The 17,697-nt window shown below is 37.9% G+C and overlaps 1 protein-coding gene across 5 annotated transcripts in view; it reads left to right on the top strand.

The window, feature by feature from the left end:
• The first annotated feature begins 251 nt into the window (after positions 1–251).
• Positions 252–17,697, top strand: part of mib2 (MIB E3 ubiquitin protein ligase 2) — a 64,683-nt gene continuing 47,237 nt past the window's right edge. For 3 of the 5 annotated variants that reach the window (XR_534020.3, XM_081608763.1, XM_008413042.3), the window contains exons 1-3: positions 7,665–7,776; positions 14,945–15,340; positions 16,757–16,928. Coding sequence is in view for 4 of the 5 variants with exons in the window: in XM_081608763.1 (XP_081464889.1) it covers positions 7,746–7,776; positions 14,945–15,340; positions 16,757–16,928 (599 nt within the window). In the remaining variant the exon portion in view is untranslated. Of the gene's footprint in view, positions 419–4,027; positions 4,729–7,664; positions 7,777–14,944; positions 15,341–16,756; positions 16,929–17,697 lie in introns of those variants that run through there. The other 2 variants (XM_017305901.2, XM_008413043.3) reach the window with 2 other exon arrangements.

The following is a 17,697-nucleotide window of genomic DNA, read 5'->3' on the forward strand; positions in this document are numbered from 1 at the left end:
CACATCTTTACTTGGGGTGCCAATTGACGTGAAGCTATAGAGCACATAACAAACTAACAATACACTAATTACCTCAATAAACATACACAAAGCAAATATTTTCATTTATTTGCTGTTTCATTTGACATATTTCTTATAAACCGCAAACGTTACTAACAAAATCTCTACTAAACCCGGAGATCTATATTTGGGTACTTTTAATTAGCTGTCATGAATAATTGTGCTTATTACGAGCAGCCAGTGAAGGCAGCATGACCAGTGACGCAATGCATGGGCGTGTTGTCATGGCTGTGTGCAGCAAAACCTCTCAGCCTTGTAAATACATATTTATTCTTAAACAAACCAAGTCGGGGTTATTAGTTTACGACAGTATGGAGCTTCATTTGACAGCAAAGTGAGCATTCTTGACAAGGAGCCGGTAAGTGGACACACTGCGAGAGAAGTTGAATTCATGGCAGAGCAGCTGTGCCAAACAGTAGTTAGCAAGCTAGCGTCAACCTTAGACAGGCTCACAGCTACGTACAGTCTGAAAATGCTTTGAAGCGATGAGAAGTACAGCAGAGTGTCAGCATCTACGGCAGGCATAAATATGAGTTTGTTTAAAATGTGGGCTGCCTCAGTGGAGATTTACAGGGGTACAGTTAATTTTCTTGTAAAAAATGGCTCATTATGACAACCCTAAAAGCGACGTATTGTTGTGGAAGCTGTTTCTTCTCCTGACCGCTAACGTCAGCTGATACATTTAGAGATGCGCCTGTCTGTTATAAATGCTCATGACTTTTAAGTTATGTGTTGAAAAGGGGTGGATTTACCGTGTGCCTTTGACAGTGTCAGTTGGAAGTAATGGGAAAGGTGTTGTCTTTGCCTGAAGGCGGGCTGCATGTGGGGTCATAACCTGTCAGGACTGGCCAAGCTGCATGCTTTTGCTTCGAGCTCCTCAAAGACGTGCATTGACTGTCACCTGACTGAAAGTGGGGAAAACCACATAAAAACCCAGATTTTTACAAAGAGAATCCTGGACTTTACAGAGGCTACCGTCATCACATTTAGGGTAAAACTGACATTTACAAAGATTGTCGCCTCAACATTCAGCTGTCAGTTTTTTGTTTTTTTTACCTTATTTATGAAGCCTGGAACATGGTCATTGACTGAGATGGAGAGTAGTTGGTAGAATCTGCAGTGGAAATTTTAATATACATTTTCGTCTGCAATTTACCCTTTGTTAGTGACAGTGAGCAGGAACTTGGCAAATTTGAAAGAAAAGTGTGAGAGCGTTTTAAATGGAAAGCGAGACTACATTTCCGCTTTATGTAGGATTACCAAGCAATTTCTCTCTGGAAAGGGTTCAGCATATGAGCGCAAAATGTGTGAATGAATCTCAGAAGAACAGCTACCAACTTTGAGAAGATGCTGGTCGAATCTGGTAAGGCAGTGATATGAACCACAGTGAAACATGTACTGCTGAAAGGCCACTCAGCAAGGAAGAAACCATCAGGGACAACAACCGAAATTTCTTTACATTGTGTAGATTATTACAAATATAATAGAGCTTTTAAAAGCAGCTATACCAGTTTCCTGAGCTGCTGATAATAATTGTGACAATTTCTTTTTCTTAAGGACCATGATAAATAGAAGTAAGATAAATATGTACACCTGGTCATTTGATAAAGGTAGTAGTTTTCAAAGCATAAACCCCAAATGTTGATTTCATTTTGATCAACCCCTCCAGAAGTATGTCAAAGTATGAGCTGCTGTTTGATGCGTTTGCATGTCAAAATTGGCAGTGGTTTATAGTTTTGTTATTTTGAATAAATAGAGAATTTTACAATTTTATTTTATTATTATTATTATTATTATTATTAATTAATAATAAGTATTTGATGTGCTAATCTCTGATCAGAGCATATCAATTGGAAACAACTTGACTAAAACTAAAATGTAGACATATTCTTGGTAAAAAGCGTTTTACTGCATGGCAAGTGAATTATTATACCGTTCCAGAAAAGTACCCAGGCAATCCTTTGTGGATGCAAAGCTAAACAGGCTGATATTGTAGTCATAGCTGTGACTTCATACATTGATCAAATAATAAAAATTATTATGACTGTTGAAAGATAAAAGCAAAGGCTTCATTTTCAAAACTGCTGGTTTGTCTTAGTATCAAGAGTGAATCAAAAATGAGTTTAGTCTAGTTCAGACAGTTTTAGTATCTGCACTGTCTGTGAACGGAAGAAGGCAACTTACAATCAGTACAGTTTTGTATTGGTTTTCATTCTAAGTGAAAACATTAAATGTGAAAACAAGTGACTATGACTTCTTTATGCCTACCGGTGAATTGGCTCCTTGTGAGAAAACAGGAGAAAGAACTGATGCCCCTGAGAGATGCCAGTAAACACGGAGTTAGCTGCTTGTCAGGATGTTATGGGTTTGACCCAAAACATTGTTGAGAGATGATATCTTTGCTAGCATTTTTGTTGCATCAGATACGCGCTTTGCCTGGTGCCATTGTGTTGTGTTATATGCCCTGTTCTGTAAAAAGGTTTTTCATGCTCTTTATAATATAAACCCAGTTCTAATCTTGATGCTCATTTTTGGGTCAGTCACCATGAGGAGGGTGATAAACCAATCAGTTAGCCAACTTTCCTTTGACATTTTTTTTTTCTTCGTCCCTGTAAACTCCTTCAGTTTTCAACCAGCAAATGCATCAACAAACAGCGTTGCACTTTGATGTCCTTTGTTTAGAGTTGAGTAAAAATCGGATAACGGTAACTATTTTAACTAACTTCTCTTACTTTTTTAGGAAACTTGCAGCACTTTTATTTTACTTCAAAATATTTGTACTTTTTACAGTGTAATAAATATTTAACGGGCATTTAATCAATATCTTAAGTCTCTGTTTCAGAATCAGACTTTAAGTCTATGATTAATAATAAGAAGTAACTGGAATTAGATTTGAACATTTCTGAAGTGTAAATAAGTATTCGAAGAAGAAATTTGAGTATAGAAAAACATTTACATCTGCTCTTTACTTCATCATCTGGAAGCTAAAGGCAACTTCATTTATTTATATCGCACATTTCGGCTAGAGACAATCCAGCGCTTGTACAAAAAAGTTAAAAACAACATACAAGATTCAGATTTTTATAAAACAAAGTTTTTTTTACATTGATTTTTATACAAATAACGTCATTTATGTTTTTGTCCAGCTAATTGGAGTTGCTTTTAGTTTTTAGACTAGAGATCTAGAAAAGTCCTTGGAAGTCATTCTGCCCTGCAGCTCCCTACATTGAAACTTTTTTTTTTAAACTTATTATTCATTTCATTGGTATTTTGGTTGGCAGTAAGCCTCTACCTTTAATCTACCCTCTGACTCTGATGACAGACATCTGCTGAAATGGTTTTCTATTTTTAACCGTGAAGCGGAGAAGAGCTGTGGGACTGAATGCCTCCCTTCATGTGTTTCACACCAACATGTCTGTTGCATTGGACAGCGATCGCTTTGTTCACCAGATTGCAGTGTGCCGTAATAAACTTCATTATGAGCTTGTGTCTCAGCCATTTCCTAAGCGCCCATTCATTCTTTTCCCTATGCCTGTCCTGCCAATGCCAGCTGTATAGATTCACGTGTGTTTGCAGGGATCAGCAGAACGCTGCGTCGTCTGTTTTTTTTTTTTCTTCTCTTTCTTTTTTTGCAACCATATTGTTGTCTCTTGCAGCTGTGGCCACATTTAAGTAAATATTCCAAGGCTAGGAAAGCTTTGGGAAGCATGCAGACGGTCTCCCCCTTTGCTCTTTCCTGGCTGTGCTTTAGGGAATCAGCGGACGTAGCAAAATAAAAATAAAAAAAATTATATTTTTTAAAGCCTGAAATTGAGAATTGTGGCAGGTGTCCATTCATCAAATTTGCCTCCAGCCACACCCCTTTATTTTTTCTAAAAAAAAAGAAAAACATCCAGACCATGTCCCTGTAATGTGTGCCCCTCCCCCCCTCCCCTCTTGTCTTCTGCTCGCTGGCTGGCAGTAGGGCGAATAGTGTCCCCACAGGCTACTAGAGGAAAGGGGGGGAGGCTGTACATCTTTATGCAGAGCTTCTTGATGCGCATGTGTTTGCACATATTGGCCCATAAAGGCAACGCGTCTGCTTCACACGCTCACACCGCCCTCCCCGCCTCCCCAGTGATGGAATACAGCAGGCACAGAGCAAAGCCCACTGGCCCAGTTTTATACGAAAGCAGCGGAACGTCAGGCTGAACGCAGCGCTCTCGCTCTCCTCCTCTGTTTCCTCCTCCTCCTCCTCATCTACAGTGGTAATCCTTGCTGACACCACGCACAAAGGACTAAATGCCGCCTGCATCCTCCAGTAGTCTTCTTCTTCTTCTTCCAGCTCTGATCCTGCACGGCCAACCTGTCTGTCCATACGTCGACGATGTTGTTTAAAGAGGACTTGGATCTATAAATCACATCCCTGGAATGCTGGCCTGGCTCTTCTAATCCTCTGCCTCTTCCTCCTCCTCATTTGTCGGCCGGTTCATTCAGGGAGAGCATCACAACAGAGGCTTTTTTTTTCTGCTTTTTTTTTTCTCTACATTTCCCATTTCTTTCCTGGACTACAGGTGGCTAATTTTAAATTTTTTTTAAACATCTGATGGGTTCATGTAGCTAAATATCGGAGCTGCATCCTTTGCATCCTGCTGTTGTCGGTCTCGCTGCACATCTGTATGCCAACAGGTAAACCAGCCAAACAAGCACATGCTTTATTTATCAGGTTATCCGTGTTGGTGATTCTCTTCTTATATTTCAGTTTGTTTTTAAAGCTTAAAGACGAGACTTTTAAAGACAACACTTTAACGGAGCGGGATGGACAGTGGAACATATCCATCTTCTATTTCCCTTGTTGAAAAGGAATTATTACTATATTACATGTCAGTAGTTGTTAAGGACGTGTCTGCAGTTGGGGCAATGAAGAGCGAAGGCAGCACGCGTGCGGTTGGTGTCGGTCCATGGCCATGCCGCTGCACATGTTGCTGTGGTTTGTAGTAAAGCGAGATGATGTGCCAAGTAAGCAGTTTGTTGTTTGCATTGGCTTTAAGTGTCGCCATTTGTGGAACAGAGCAGTGATGATTAAACTGGGGTTGGGGGTGATGGGTTTGCTTTGTCCCAGTTTGTACCTGATGGTGCTGCATTGAGGTGATTGGTGCTGGAGTTGACCCTGTAGTTTTGTTTCACTGTGCGGACTCTAAACATGAATCGGCAGACGCTTTAACAGGTTAACAAAGGTGAAGCAGGCCTTCAAGCCACTTGAAGGTTTACATCACAACAAGAGATGAAGATTTGAGGTTGACAATATGAACATAAAGTAGTGTAATAATTCATGGCTTTTCATTCTTGAAAGGTTTGACGTTTATGTATCTAAAATTAAGGCCTTAATACATCTTAAATTCATCAAAATAATGTGAGTTGGCCTTAAATACGTTAATCAGAGGTCTTAAATTTATCATGACATGACTATTTACTCTTTTGTTTAGTTTATTTTTCTTGTGAGACTTTCCTGTCAGGCAAAAGTTTGAATCACACTCAGACATCTTCATTACATTCTGTGACTCAAGGTGGTTAAGACTACCCCTAACAAGCTGCTAATATACCCTTATTGGCTAGCTAGCTTGTTTGCGTGTGTCTCTCAGTGGTAAGTGTAAATTATTGCCAGTTGGCTGGAGAACGCTTGTCTTCTGTTGCCAATCCGTGCGATGCTATGTGCATTCTGGGCAAAAAAGCTTGGCTTTTCTATAAAATATGCCATTTTCTTTTGTATATTTCTGTAATGATACACATCTTAAATTTTGTTCATAATGGTCTTAAAAAGGTCTTAAATTTGATTTGGGGGAAAACTGTTTCAAATTCAAAAAAGTCTGGTGTATACTTGCATTTAGACCCATTTGATGTGATGCTCCCACATAAAATCTGGTTTAATCACTGGCATTCATGATTATCCAAACGAATACACCTGTGTGAACTTTAATTTTAGTAGGAGACATTAATCTAATGTCAACTGTTCATTTGACATCAGTCAAACAGCATCAAGAGACCAACGAACCCAGTCTGGGAGAAAGTTGTGGAGAAGCTTACAGCAGAGTTGGGCTATAAAAATATATTCAAAGGTTTGACAACTCATGGCAAACTGTTCAGTATATCATCTAAATATTCAGTAAAGCATATGGCACAAGTGTAAACCTACTAAAAATGTCGATCTAAAAAATACAATGTGGGCAATGAGAACATTAATCAGAGAAGCAACCAATGGATGTGTCTGGTCAGATGAGACAGAAGTCATTCAACCTACAATTCATAACATTGTTTGTTGTAAGTCAAAGCATATTCATGTTAGACCCAGACCTAAATCTACCTCTGAATTAGTGAAATGATGATTACAGGCGTTTTACCTGCAATCTAACTGAGTATCAGTTGGTTTTGCTTCAACTTAAAATTCAACACAAATATTTAAAAAGGTATTGTTTCAAGTAATATAATTATAGTCGCACAAATAATTAAAGCAAGGTTTTCATCCTCTGTTTAAAAAGTAGCTCAATCTATGAATCTGTAATGGGATTTTTCAACCTTATTACAATAAAATAAATCATTATTTTTAAATGAAATGGTTGCACACTATTTCCTTCCATTTCTACAGACGCTAACAGAAATTTCGAAAGCCAGAAGCGTCAAACAGCAGCAAGCTGCTCCAATCTCAGTTGATGACGTCATAAAAACTACGGCAGGCAGTGAAGGTCAGAAGACTTTACCAGATACCATGTTAAAAAAAACAACCCTCTCCCAGATTCAGTTTATTTTCCCCCAAAATTTATCAGAATAAATGAACTTTAACACTAAATAACTGTATCCTACAGGGAACTTGTGCACTGTGAACACGCTCTCCAGCTTCCCCAGCATGTGTGGTTGTGGTTTTTCCTCTGTAAGGCATCAGGCCTGTCCAGTTTTGTGCATAAAATTGCTGACAACCATGCCTGCCTCAACCTGCAAACTCGTTATCGCATCAGTCTGTTATGTGATCCCAAACTTGTGCAACTAATTTTGGTTACTAAATCACGTTGGGTATTACAAGTTGGAATGAAAACATTTGGTACCAAATTATCCTGAAAACGATCATAAAACCAGGATTTCAGTGTCAGTAATAGAATGATTGATGGCTATGTTAATTTACAAATTGATGATTTTTTTTTCTGGTACAAATTGAAAGATTAATGTGCAAGTAGCAAAATTTGGCACAGTTTTAAACGATGTTTTACACAAATTCTGACCCTGGGCAGACTGTCTGGAAAGCATCTTGTTTTTTTATTTATTTTTATAGCAGTCCTCTAATGAAAACGTAATGTATTTACCTTAAACACAGTCCACTCAAAGAACTAGACCTCTTCCATTATTTGTCCAGCTTTAGACAGGTTTCATGTTTTTCTTCTCTTTCGTTCTCACCTAGATAAGTAACCCTGCTTGTATAGTGCTTGATCAGCATCTGCCAAACAAACAAAAAAAATGCATCAGAATGGAAAACAGTATGTTCCAAAGCATGGATCAAAGTTCACAGCTAACCAAATACTAAGATTGTGCCAGAGAGGGTTCAGTCCCCTGTTCAGTTTGAGCGACGGCTCCACAGAGCTGCTGATTTTCAGCCGCTTCTCGCAGCCCGATAGACGCAGCGATATTAGTGGGATTGTAAGTCCGGCACGGCTTCTGGCATGTTCAAAAGTGGAATGAAGATCATGGGGAGTGAGTACGATAATTTGTGATAATGACTTAATCTCGTCAAGTTTCCATTGGGTACTTTTGGGGATCAGCGGACGTCTTTGTGTGTGTGTGGGATTTAAAAAAAAAAAAAAGTTTGCTCTCAAAAGGCTCTGGGGATTATGAGTGAATATTAAATCTTTAGAGTTTTGTTGAGATTATTTCACTTTAAAAGACGTCTTTTGAAGTAATCCCTGATGGATGTTTAAATATGGCAATGTAGGGCATCAGGAATTAATTTGATGGTTGCTCAATTACATGTTATTACATTAATTTCTAGACTTAAAAGCCGTTTTGTGGATACAGACCACAATGTTAAGTTTATAAGATAGCAACTTGTGGAGTTTTATGCAGGCAGAAAATTGTTAGTACATGTATTATTTACCTTAGATTCTTATTGATTTTGTTGTCCCTTCTGCTACCAGATGTATTCAACAGGTTCCCATTTCTGCAGCTTTTTACTAATTTCTTTATAAAAACTGCTGCAGTTCTAGTTGAGTGCAGAAATAATCAGCTGTAAAAAACTATTTGCACCCTTACATACGTCTCCTGTTCTTGTTTTGATGTATTTTTTAAATGTTTCAGGTTAACAAATGAATTTCAGTGTCCTGTAAGAATTTTGAAATGTTGCAGAATTGTTAATCCAGCCGCACTGCATTAATTTTCAGTATGAACAGTCTGCAAAATGTCGTGCAAAAGCAGCTCAGTTGGATTTAAGGGCTCCATGTCGTTTCTTTTTTGAGTCGTTTAGTGGTGTGCTCTGGACAATTGTCCTCTATGGAAGTGCTCTTGAGCGTAAAGTCACAAACTGATTGTTCGGTGTTCTCCTTTATGATTGCAATAGGGAGCAAAATGTATGATTTTTATCAATTACTGCAAGTCATCCAGAAGTAACAAAACAGTCCCAGACCATGACAATACCACAACCGTGTTTGACTACATGTCCGTTTCTGACATGCTGTTTGATTTTTTTTTTCTTCTGGATGTAACGGGACAGACACCTTTCAAATCCTCTACTTTTGTTTCACCAGTCCATAGAACATTTTCCACAGAATCTAATGAATAATAATGTCGTTTTCGTACAAATATGATGCAAGAAAACCTTTAGTTGCATTTAGGCCTGGAAACTTTGATGGATGTTGTTGTTTTTTTTACTTTACAAAAAGAAAGTCAAGATCAGTAGACTCTTTGAGCAAATGTGAGATGTTTTGTTTTGATTTTGTTCAGCAGTCGTTCTTCTCTTGGAGCGCTCCCATGGAGGCCATTTTTGCCCAGTCTTTTTGAATCATGAACATGGACCTTAATTGAGACAAGTGAGGCCTGCCGTGCTTTGGATGTTCTCGGTCCTTTTATGATCTCCTGGATGAGCCATCAATGCACTCTTGAAGTAAATTTTGGAAGGTCAGCTACTTCTGGGGACATTTACCGCAGTTTCCCGTTTTCCCCATTTTCCCCATTTGCAGATAATGATTCTAAAAAAACTTAGAAGGAACTTTGTAACTCTCTTCAGACATTGTTTATTTCTTTTTAGTTCAGGGCATGATGTGTTGTTTTTTGTGATCATTCAGCCTCATTTATATTAGCAGACAGGTTTTATGTAAATCATTTCTTGAGTCTATATGTCTGGCTAGTGCAACTAAAATACAAAAAATGTAGTTAATTACATTTTATTCATCATTTAAGAAGGAGGGCAGATGCATTTTCAAATACGATTAGGCTGATTTCTTAAAAAGGTTATCTTTACTTGACCCTAACATTTGTGGGATCAAAAGCAAAAAAGGGCTCCAAAAACAGAACTGGGTTTCCGTCCTACTAGGGAACTTATTCTTCTCAGATTTATTAAAGCTTTCAAACATGGATGTTTGAACCATTTATTGATTCTAAATTAGTTCCACAGTATAGCCACAGTGAAATAGTCAATCATTTCTGTCTGCTGTCATGGATCCTTTTTTAGCAAAAAGCTCTGTCATTGTGGCACTGGTGACATCACAATCCCACTGCAACACCTCATCTGACAACCAGTGCAAACTTTAGATTTTACATCAAATCATCACGCTCTGCCACATGTGAAAGAAAATGCAGGTCAGGTTTATACTACAAAAACGGATTTCTCTTTTGTACAAATTAAGTGCTTTACAAAAGTATTCATAACCCTTGAAGTTTTTGGATTTTGTCACATTAAAGCCAAAACGCTGAGTGTGTTTTATTGGTATTTTATGTGGTAAACTTATGTCTAATTGTGAAGTAAAGGAAATGATTCATTTAGAAAAATCATAATAAAATGTGACATGCTTATATATTCTGCCCCCTTAAGTCAATAATTTGTGGAAATAAATTTCATTGCAACTACTTGGAGGCACACCAGACTTTATGATTTTCAAATGCTCTGTTATAAATTGCTGAGAACTTTTTTTTATTATATTTGTCCTGAGATTAAATTACTTGCAGGAATATTCTGTTTGCCAATGATTTACTTATGAAGGGAGGTTATTGTTGCTGAATTTGATTTACGGATATTGCAGTATAGGTGGCTGACGTCAGAAAAACACATGACACATTTTTAGTTTTGCATAAAAATACAGATGAAAAACCATATATCATTTTCTTTCTACTTGGATATAAAAATATTAAAGGGCTGGGGTTTTTTTAGATTGAAATTTTAGAAGAAAAAAACCTACACAGTATTTGATGGTTCAAGCTAAGCATTTCTGTTAAAGTATATTTATGCAATGCAGGTTGCTGTGTGGTGCATTAGATCCAATTAACATTGGAAAACTTTTATAGGAAGTGGGTCATTCCTGCAGAGTTTTATTTATTTTTTTATCATTTACAGTTGATGTAGTTGTGTTGCTGAAGCACGTGGCGTGTAACGCCGTTTTGAGCATGAGAATTGTAATTTTCTGTGACTTTTCTGTCTGTAACAGAAAATACCTCCTGGTTCTGAATACATGTGTTTTGCATTGTAGCTAAAAGGCTGATTTTTGCGAAGGCGGTTGATGGTGGCATCGGCAACCAGCCCTCGGCAGTGTGTGACGGAAGCCAGCCCATCTGTTATTGCAGGCAGAGAGCTGTAATCCCGTATGTCCTAGCCCTTTGTTGCAGATTGGCAGTGACATTTCATCAACACAGGTGGCCTAGTCATGACAAGCGCATGCAGACACACACACACACACACACACACACACACACACAGACAAACAAACATGACAGAGGAATGCACAGCGGAGAGCCAACCTGTGGAATAACAAAACATCCTCTACAGCTTCACCTGTTGCTGAAACTCATATTGCTAACTAAATTTATAATATCTAATTTGCCAGCTTTTTTTATCCAATTTATTTATTTTTTAAACTTAAAAATAAACATTGTTATAAAAACAGTAATATAATCTTTGGTTCCCAGATAGTCTATTTAATTTTCTCTTTAATAGCTACATTACAGTTTGCTTTGCTTTTCTTTCTCTTTTTTTTTGGCTTTTGTTGTAGTGACTCGCGATAAACGGTTCATGCCACATTTAAACGTTTCACAGTTTGGTGTCATGTTTTGTAATGCAGAAACTTCAATAAAAGCCTTGAAGATTTCATAAGCCAATACAAATGAACTTTATAGTTGCTGTTTTGGTTTCCAAGCGTGGACTTGTTCCTTTTTCTTTTTTGCAACAAAGTTTCAAGAAATAGTTTCACTAATCGCTTGCTTCTGTTGACGATGTAAATTTCGGATTTCCCAGTGGCTGATTCATTAAGAAGGCCCTCACTTTTTCTGAATATGTTGGCAAAGTTCTTCTTAAAAACAGAGCCAGATTTTTCTCTGGATTGTGTGTTTGTGAATTTCAGTTGTGTTTTTTAAAAGGAGAAGTTAACGTACGAGAGAGAGACATCTCTCAAAAGACACTAAAGCAATGTACAAGGAATGACAATTTTGTAAAGTTATTTTCATTTTATTAAAAACAAAAATAATGTGTCAAAAATGATTTTAAACCTTTCTCAATAATCAATAAAAAAGCATTATGGGTATTTCAACTATCAAACCCTTCTTTTAATTACTGACCAGATATTTGTTTGTCTTTGTTTTGATTTATCTTCGGATATGATCGCCAAAATCTTTGAGTTTTGATGCTTCCCCATCACCCTAATCTTTAGCTCCCTTTTACTTCCTTGAACTGGGTCTCTGGCTCTGCTTCTTCAAAATGTTAATAGTACTGCCAGTAGTCTGAAGACACCTACTGGATAAAATTAAAACAATTATTTTGACGTTGTCTCTCTCAGGTTGTATTTTCTCTTCAGTAAATACAACCTGATTTTGTTTCAGCTTAAAAGGATTTTCTTTTCCTTGTGCAATTTTTCTGCAGCTTTAAGGTTTTTGAAGTTCTAGTGTTAAAATGATCTGACAAGGAGCTTCCTGTAAACTTCTTCAGTGAGAAGGATCTCCTCCATCTTCATTCTTTGAGATTAGGTGGCTGGATTTTTTTTAAATGTGTGCTAAGCTGACATTTTTTACCTAAAAACAAATTCTCAGCAGCTTACGTTCTCTTCTTTAAAAACCCCACATCCTATATGTTTTCAATCATAAGCAGGGACAGCTTAATGTAGAAATGACCTTGCAATCTTGATAAAGATGTATAACATTAGCTTTTGTTATTAGCTTTACATTTGTGGTAAGTTCGAAAATGGTAAATTTGTTTAAAGACATGACAATAAGAGCGGTTTGTAAACATACATTTTATTTCATTAACAATGGCCATTTGTTGCAAATTATTGAGTAAAAATATTGCCACTTAAAATAAAACAATTCACTGTACACACACAACTTCACACAAGAGGCGTTTATTGCTGAGAACTATTCTGTGCTTCCTGGCATTTTAATTTTCTTTGTCTTTTTTTTCTCGTAGTATGATTAGACACAGAAATCCCACAACTTTTTGTTTGCACCAGAAGGGAAGAAAACTACAAGAGCATAAATTAATGTCTTCATACATCATATGTGACTAATGAGTGTAATTAGATTATCACAGTCCTCAGCAGAAGTTTCTTGCTGTACTGCTGACTCGAGCTTCCGGATCCTCTAAATGTTGCTTCCTTTCTGTACCGCTTCCTGTCTCCAGCACTTAGCCCTCAGCTGCATTCATTAAAACCGCTGGTGCTGTTTTATCATAGGTTTGAAACACAAGTCCTTAGACCTCCTTTATTGTGACAAGGCTCTGGCTGCTTATTTCCAATTTCAGACGTTTACAGAACTGAAACCAAACATTAATTCAGACTTGATTGCTTCCTGTTTTTGGTTGTTTAGCATTAAAATAATTACTGTTTGCTTCATGCCACGTATAGATTTGCTTATTATTTTGAATTTTGGCCCATTGCTCCTGGCAGAATTGGTCATTATTGAGTCTGTAGGCTGTCTTGCTTGCTGACACCTTTACAGCTCTTCCAAAAGTTGTCTATAAAACCAGTGATTTGGCCTTGACTGGAATCAGGGCCTTGTTATGGTCACTTTGTATTTTTTTAATCTCCTTAAGCCACGTTGTAACTAATTTGGTGGTATTTATAGTGTCACTGACCTTCTTGCACCAAAGCTACAACTTAGTGGCCATGGTCTTGAGATGTCATTTCAATATTTTCACATCATCCTGAAGCCATTTGTTTTGTAAAGTGCACCAGTCCTTCGTTCAACTAACTAACTAACTAACTAACTAACTAACTAACTAACTAACCTTATTTAAGCATTGTGGCGACATTCCCAGACCCGCAAACGTCCCTTGTTTTACAGCAAATGTACCAATGAACATAATGTCCAACAATGTTTTACTTTTTGTTTTTAGTTTCATCAGATTACATCAAGTATTTTTCATTGACAAGCATGTGTAAACTGTCAGTGTTGCTTTTTGTTTCTTTTGGCGTGAATGCTTTTTCATGGCTAAAGGCCCCATTTGTCTTTGCTCACAACGTTTTTGTTTTAGCTTTTATATTTGGGTTGATGCCCACATTTCAAACCAAATCTGTCCATATCTGGAAAGTAGAACCCACTTCCTTCCAGAACAGGACGATGGGAGGACGTTCCCATTGTGTTTTTACTTGAATAAAACAGATGAATGTGCTATCTTCAGGTATCTGGAAATGTTACCCAAAACTGAACCAAACTTAGGGAGGTGTATTTGAGGTATTGCTTTAAGCAGTACTTTAATTATTTAATCTGACTTAATAAGTCATCACCCGGACTTTCCCAATTTGTAGAGACGTATGATCATTTTTAGTCTATATAAACGTATGAATTTGAAGAACGAAAGTTTTTTGTTTTTTTTTCTAAAAATTCTCTCATTTGTTTCTTTGGCACATAGAAAACAGGGATGACTTTTCAAGTCTAACTGACCTAAACAGACGTTTTGTCTGATTTATGTAAATGGGGAAGAAAAAAGTTGTTTATTTTAATACAGTTATTTAAATTTAAATATCTGATTTGAACTGACTTTATATGTAGGATTTTATCTTTTTGCTTTGTATAGAGTTCACTATTGATTACACTTCATCTGTATGGAAAAACTAAAGTAATTTCAGAATACTGTTTGAACCTTTTCTTTAAATTGACACAGATGCTTCCATTTTTTTCCCTTGTCTGATTAAAAGTGGGTTTATTTTTTGCCTAAATATTGCAGCTTGCGCTTGGTGTTTTGCTAGTTGAGTTGTGTGTTGGGGACGGAGCCAAAATGAGGGCAACAATAGTTGTGGATCCTGTTAAGGATGTTGGTACAAGTCTGTCGGTGTGCGTTTGTGCCAGGTCAGGGCTTGATTAGCGCAGCAGGGCGTAGCAGTCGAGTCCAGCTGCTCTCTGCAGAAGTATGCCATGACACACAGTGAGGCCTCCAGTGAACGATCCACCAGCCAGCAGAACCACGTTTTCAAATTAATGAGACATATGGCGCGTTATGTGTCGAATCCCTCAGCAGTAGCTGACAGTTGTTGTGTGAAAGTGCATACAGGTTGGAGGATTAACTTGTTTAAAAGTATTGGAATCGGATCTAAACAACATCTCATGTTTATTCGATTGATGCCACATGCAAAGCCTTTTAAGACACTTTTATTTCTCTTAAAGCTTATTTCTGAGTGGTTACCTCTAACATTTGCAACGTGCTTCATGCGCTTCCTCCTGCTCCGTCTTTCAGTCACCCCCGATCTGTTCCCGGAAACGACGCTGGTGCCGTCTCTCCCGGCGATACCCTCTACGCGATCCATCTCTGCCTCCTACAAGGCCCGGAGGCGCAGCAGCGGGGGCGACTGTGCTGCCAGGCCTCGGCCTTTGCCCGCAGCCTGCAGGCCAGGCCCGAAAAGAGGCAACATGGAGGTGGGGATGCGCGTGGTGCGTGGCCTGGACTGGAAATGGGGGAACCAGGACGACGGCGAGGGCCACGTGGGCACCGTGGTGGAGATTGGTCGGCAGGGCAGCACGACGACCCCGGACAAGACGGTGGTGGTTCAGTGGGACAGCGGGACACGGACCAACTACCGCACAGGATACCAGGCTGCCTATGACCTGCTGCTGTACGACAATGCTCAGATTGGTGAGCACTGAAGATCAGGTTGTGCTAAAAACAAGCTCATGATTACGCCTGTTGCTATGAGCAATTAATTGCTGGATAAATTAGTTGTCATATTTTATTTTGAGGATTTAAATTATCTTCCAGTTTTGGTGCTAAGAGTTCTTTACAAAATCAAAGAGTTTGGCTTTTTGAGAGGGTGAACTGGATTATTATGTCATTATTAATATTTATATGATAAGCTATAACAAAAAAAGACAATATGATAGTTTATCACAAACACTGGGATAATTTATTGTCCAGCAAAACTAACTGTGCAGGCATACTTCTGATCAGATTCATTTTGCCCATTAAGTATAAAAATTGTACAATGATTAGATTTACATTAATAACATTTTTAGGTGAAAGTTCACAGTGCTGTCATTTTAAACTGCTTTTAGTAACTTACCAGTTAGCATGGCTAGCAGAGCTAAAATTCCTGTCGCCCTGATTATTAACAGTTTAGGTCTTTACTTTAGCTCTAAACTTCCATGAAATGTGCTGCTTATCTAATCCTAGCATGTTCCATGCCAGAGGTGGACAGCTCAAGTAGAAACAAGCTACTCATAGAGACTTTTTAAACATTCTTCTGAGTTTATTTGTCAGAAATCCTCTTCCTCTCGCAGCATAAATAATGTAAAAAATACAGTTTTCTTGCTTTTTTTGTGCTTCCTTTGACTTCATCTTTAAACACCTAGCTAAATACAGCTGACTCTGAGTTCCCTCTACTGCTACACCAAAGAGCCAAAGCAAAAGCCAAACATGGTCACCAACTGACTTTTTTTTTGTGCATCTTCATGAATAATTTTAATGTTTTTCTCCCAAAAATTTTGATTCTTTTTTTTTGTTACTTTAAAGGTAAATGTTTTTCTGATAAGAAATATTTCTGTTCTCCTCTGATTCCTAAAATGTTTTTGTTTTTTCTGCCATATTCCTGCTTGTATGTCATCGTCTATGCTCAAGCTTTGTGAAACCCATTGTCAGGGGTTTTGTCATCGCCCATCATGTCCTATTTGGGACTACACACACAAACACATACACGCACACACATGCATGCACACACACTGGAGCATTTTGCTCCACTTACAACAACATACTTCTGCTTCAGAAGCTCCTTCAATTAGTTCAGCAAAAGACACAAAAGAGGCCTCGGGGTGGGGAGTATTTTGTTCAATTGTTTGAACCTCTTTGTTCTTCTTTACTATTTCTTGGCTTTAGATACTGTTATGCTTTAACAAATTGCGGAGTGTGTCAAATAACCTGAATGTTTTGTTTGGCTTGGTTTGGTCTGTTCTTCACGCTGTAGGTAAAACTGTGTTTCCTTCAGTTAAAAATAGAAAACTGAAATGTCAGGAATGTGCCCAGCCACTTCCTTGTCTTCACCACTTGTTCTGTTTGCAGGAGTCCGCCACTCGAATATCATCTGTGACAGCTGCAAGAAGCATGGCATCATGGGAATGCGGTGGAAGTGCAAAGTGTGCTTTGACTACGACCTGTGTACCCAGTGTTACATGAACAACAAGCACGACCTCAGCCATCCGTTTGAGCGCTATGAGACGGCCCATTCCCAGCCGTGAGTGCTGCTCTTCACCTTTAATTTGAACATTCTCTAAATTTCAATGATTTTGTTCGTGTGTAAGAATCTATGCAGAACCTTTCATGGCTCAAATCTTTTCCAGCCCAAAAACGGAAGATAAGTTTCACTTTTTATATGGTTAACAGGGATGCACTCAAAGCAGTCATCTGTCATTTACACCTTCTTTTGCTTTCTTTTGGTTGATTGTGTGTCTTGTCAGCAGGGAGTGTGATTGTTGTTTGGTGCAGAAATGTAATAAAATCTAGGTCTGTGTCACAGGTGAGTAAGGAAAGCAGTCAAATTCACAATTTTCAACTTGACGTCCAATTAAAGGAGAATTTTGCAGCTTTCAGAGCTGCATCTGAATGTCTCCGGCTTGAAAATCCAAAACACTTAAACTCAGTTAATCTTGGCTGGATTATTCTGCCCTGAATAGACATTTATTAAGATACAATTTGAAATAAAAAAAAAAGTCTTTATTTGTTTGATAACAAAATGTAAAAGAGGCAGCAGGACCACATTAGTATGAGATGATGCATAAAAGCTGCTTCGTATCAGCAGGTCAAACTTGAACGGAATTATTCCAGACGGATTACTGATTTATGAAATGTTTACTGCTTTGTTAATTCTATCGCTAATTAGCAATATTAATCCCATTCATAATTAAAGATGGACTCTATTTATACAAGAACTGTCATTGAAAGTTGGTGTTGCTTACCCTAATTAACTAGTTATAATGCAACAAACCTTCAGGTGATCATTATAC

Source organism: Poecilia reticulata, chromosome 7 (assembly GCF_904066995.2).
Source record: "Poecilia reticulata chromosome 7, P_reticulata-male-v2, whole genome shotgun sequence".
NCBI lineage: Eukaryota > Metazoa > Chordata > Actinopteri > Cyprinodontiformes > Poeciliidae > Poecilia > Poecilia reticulata.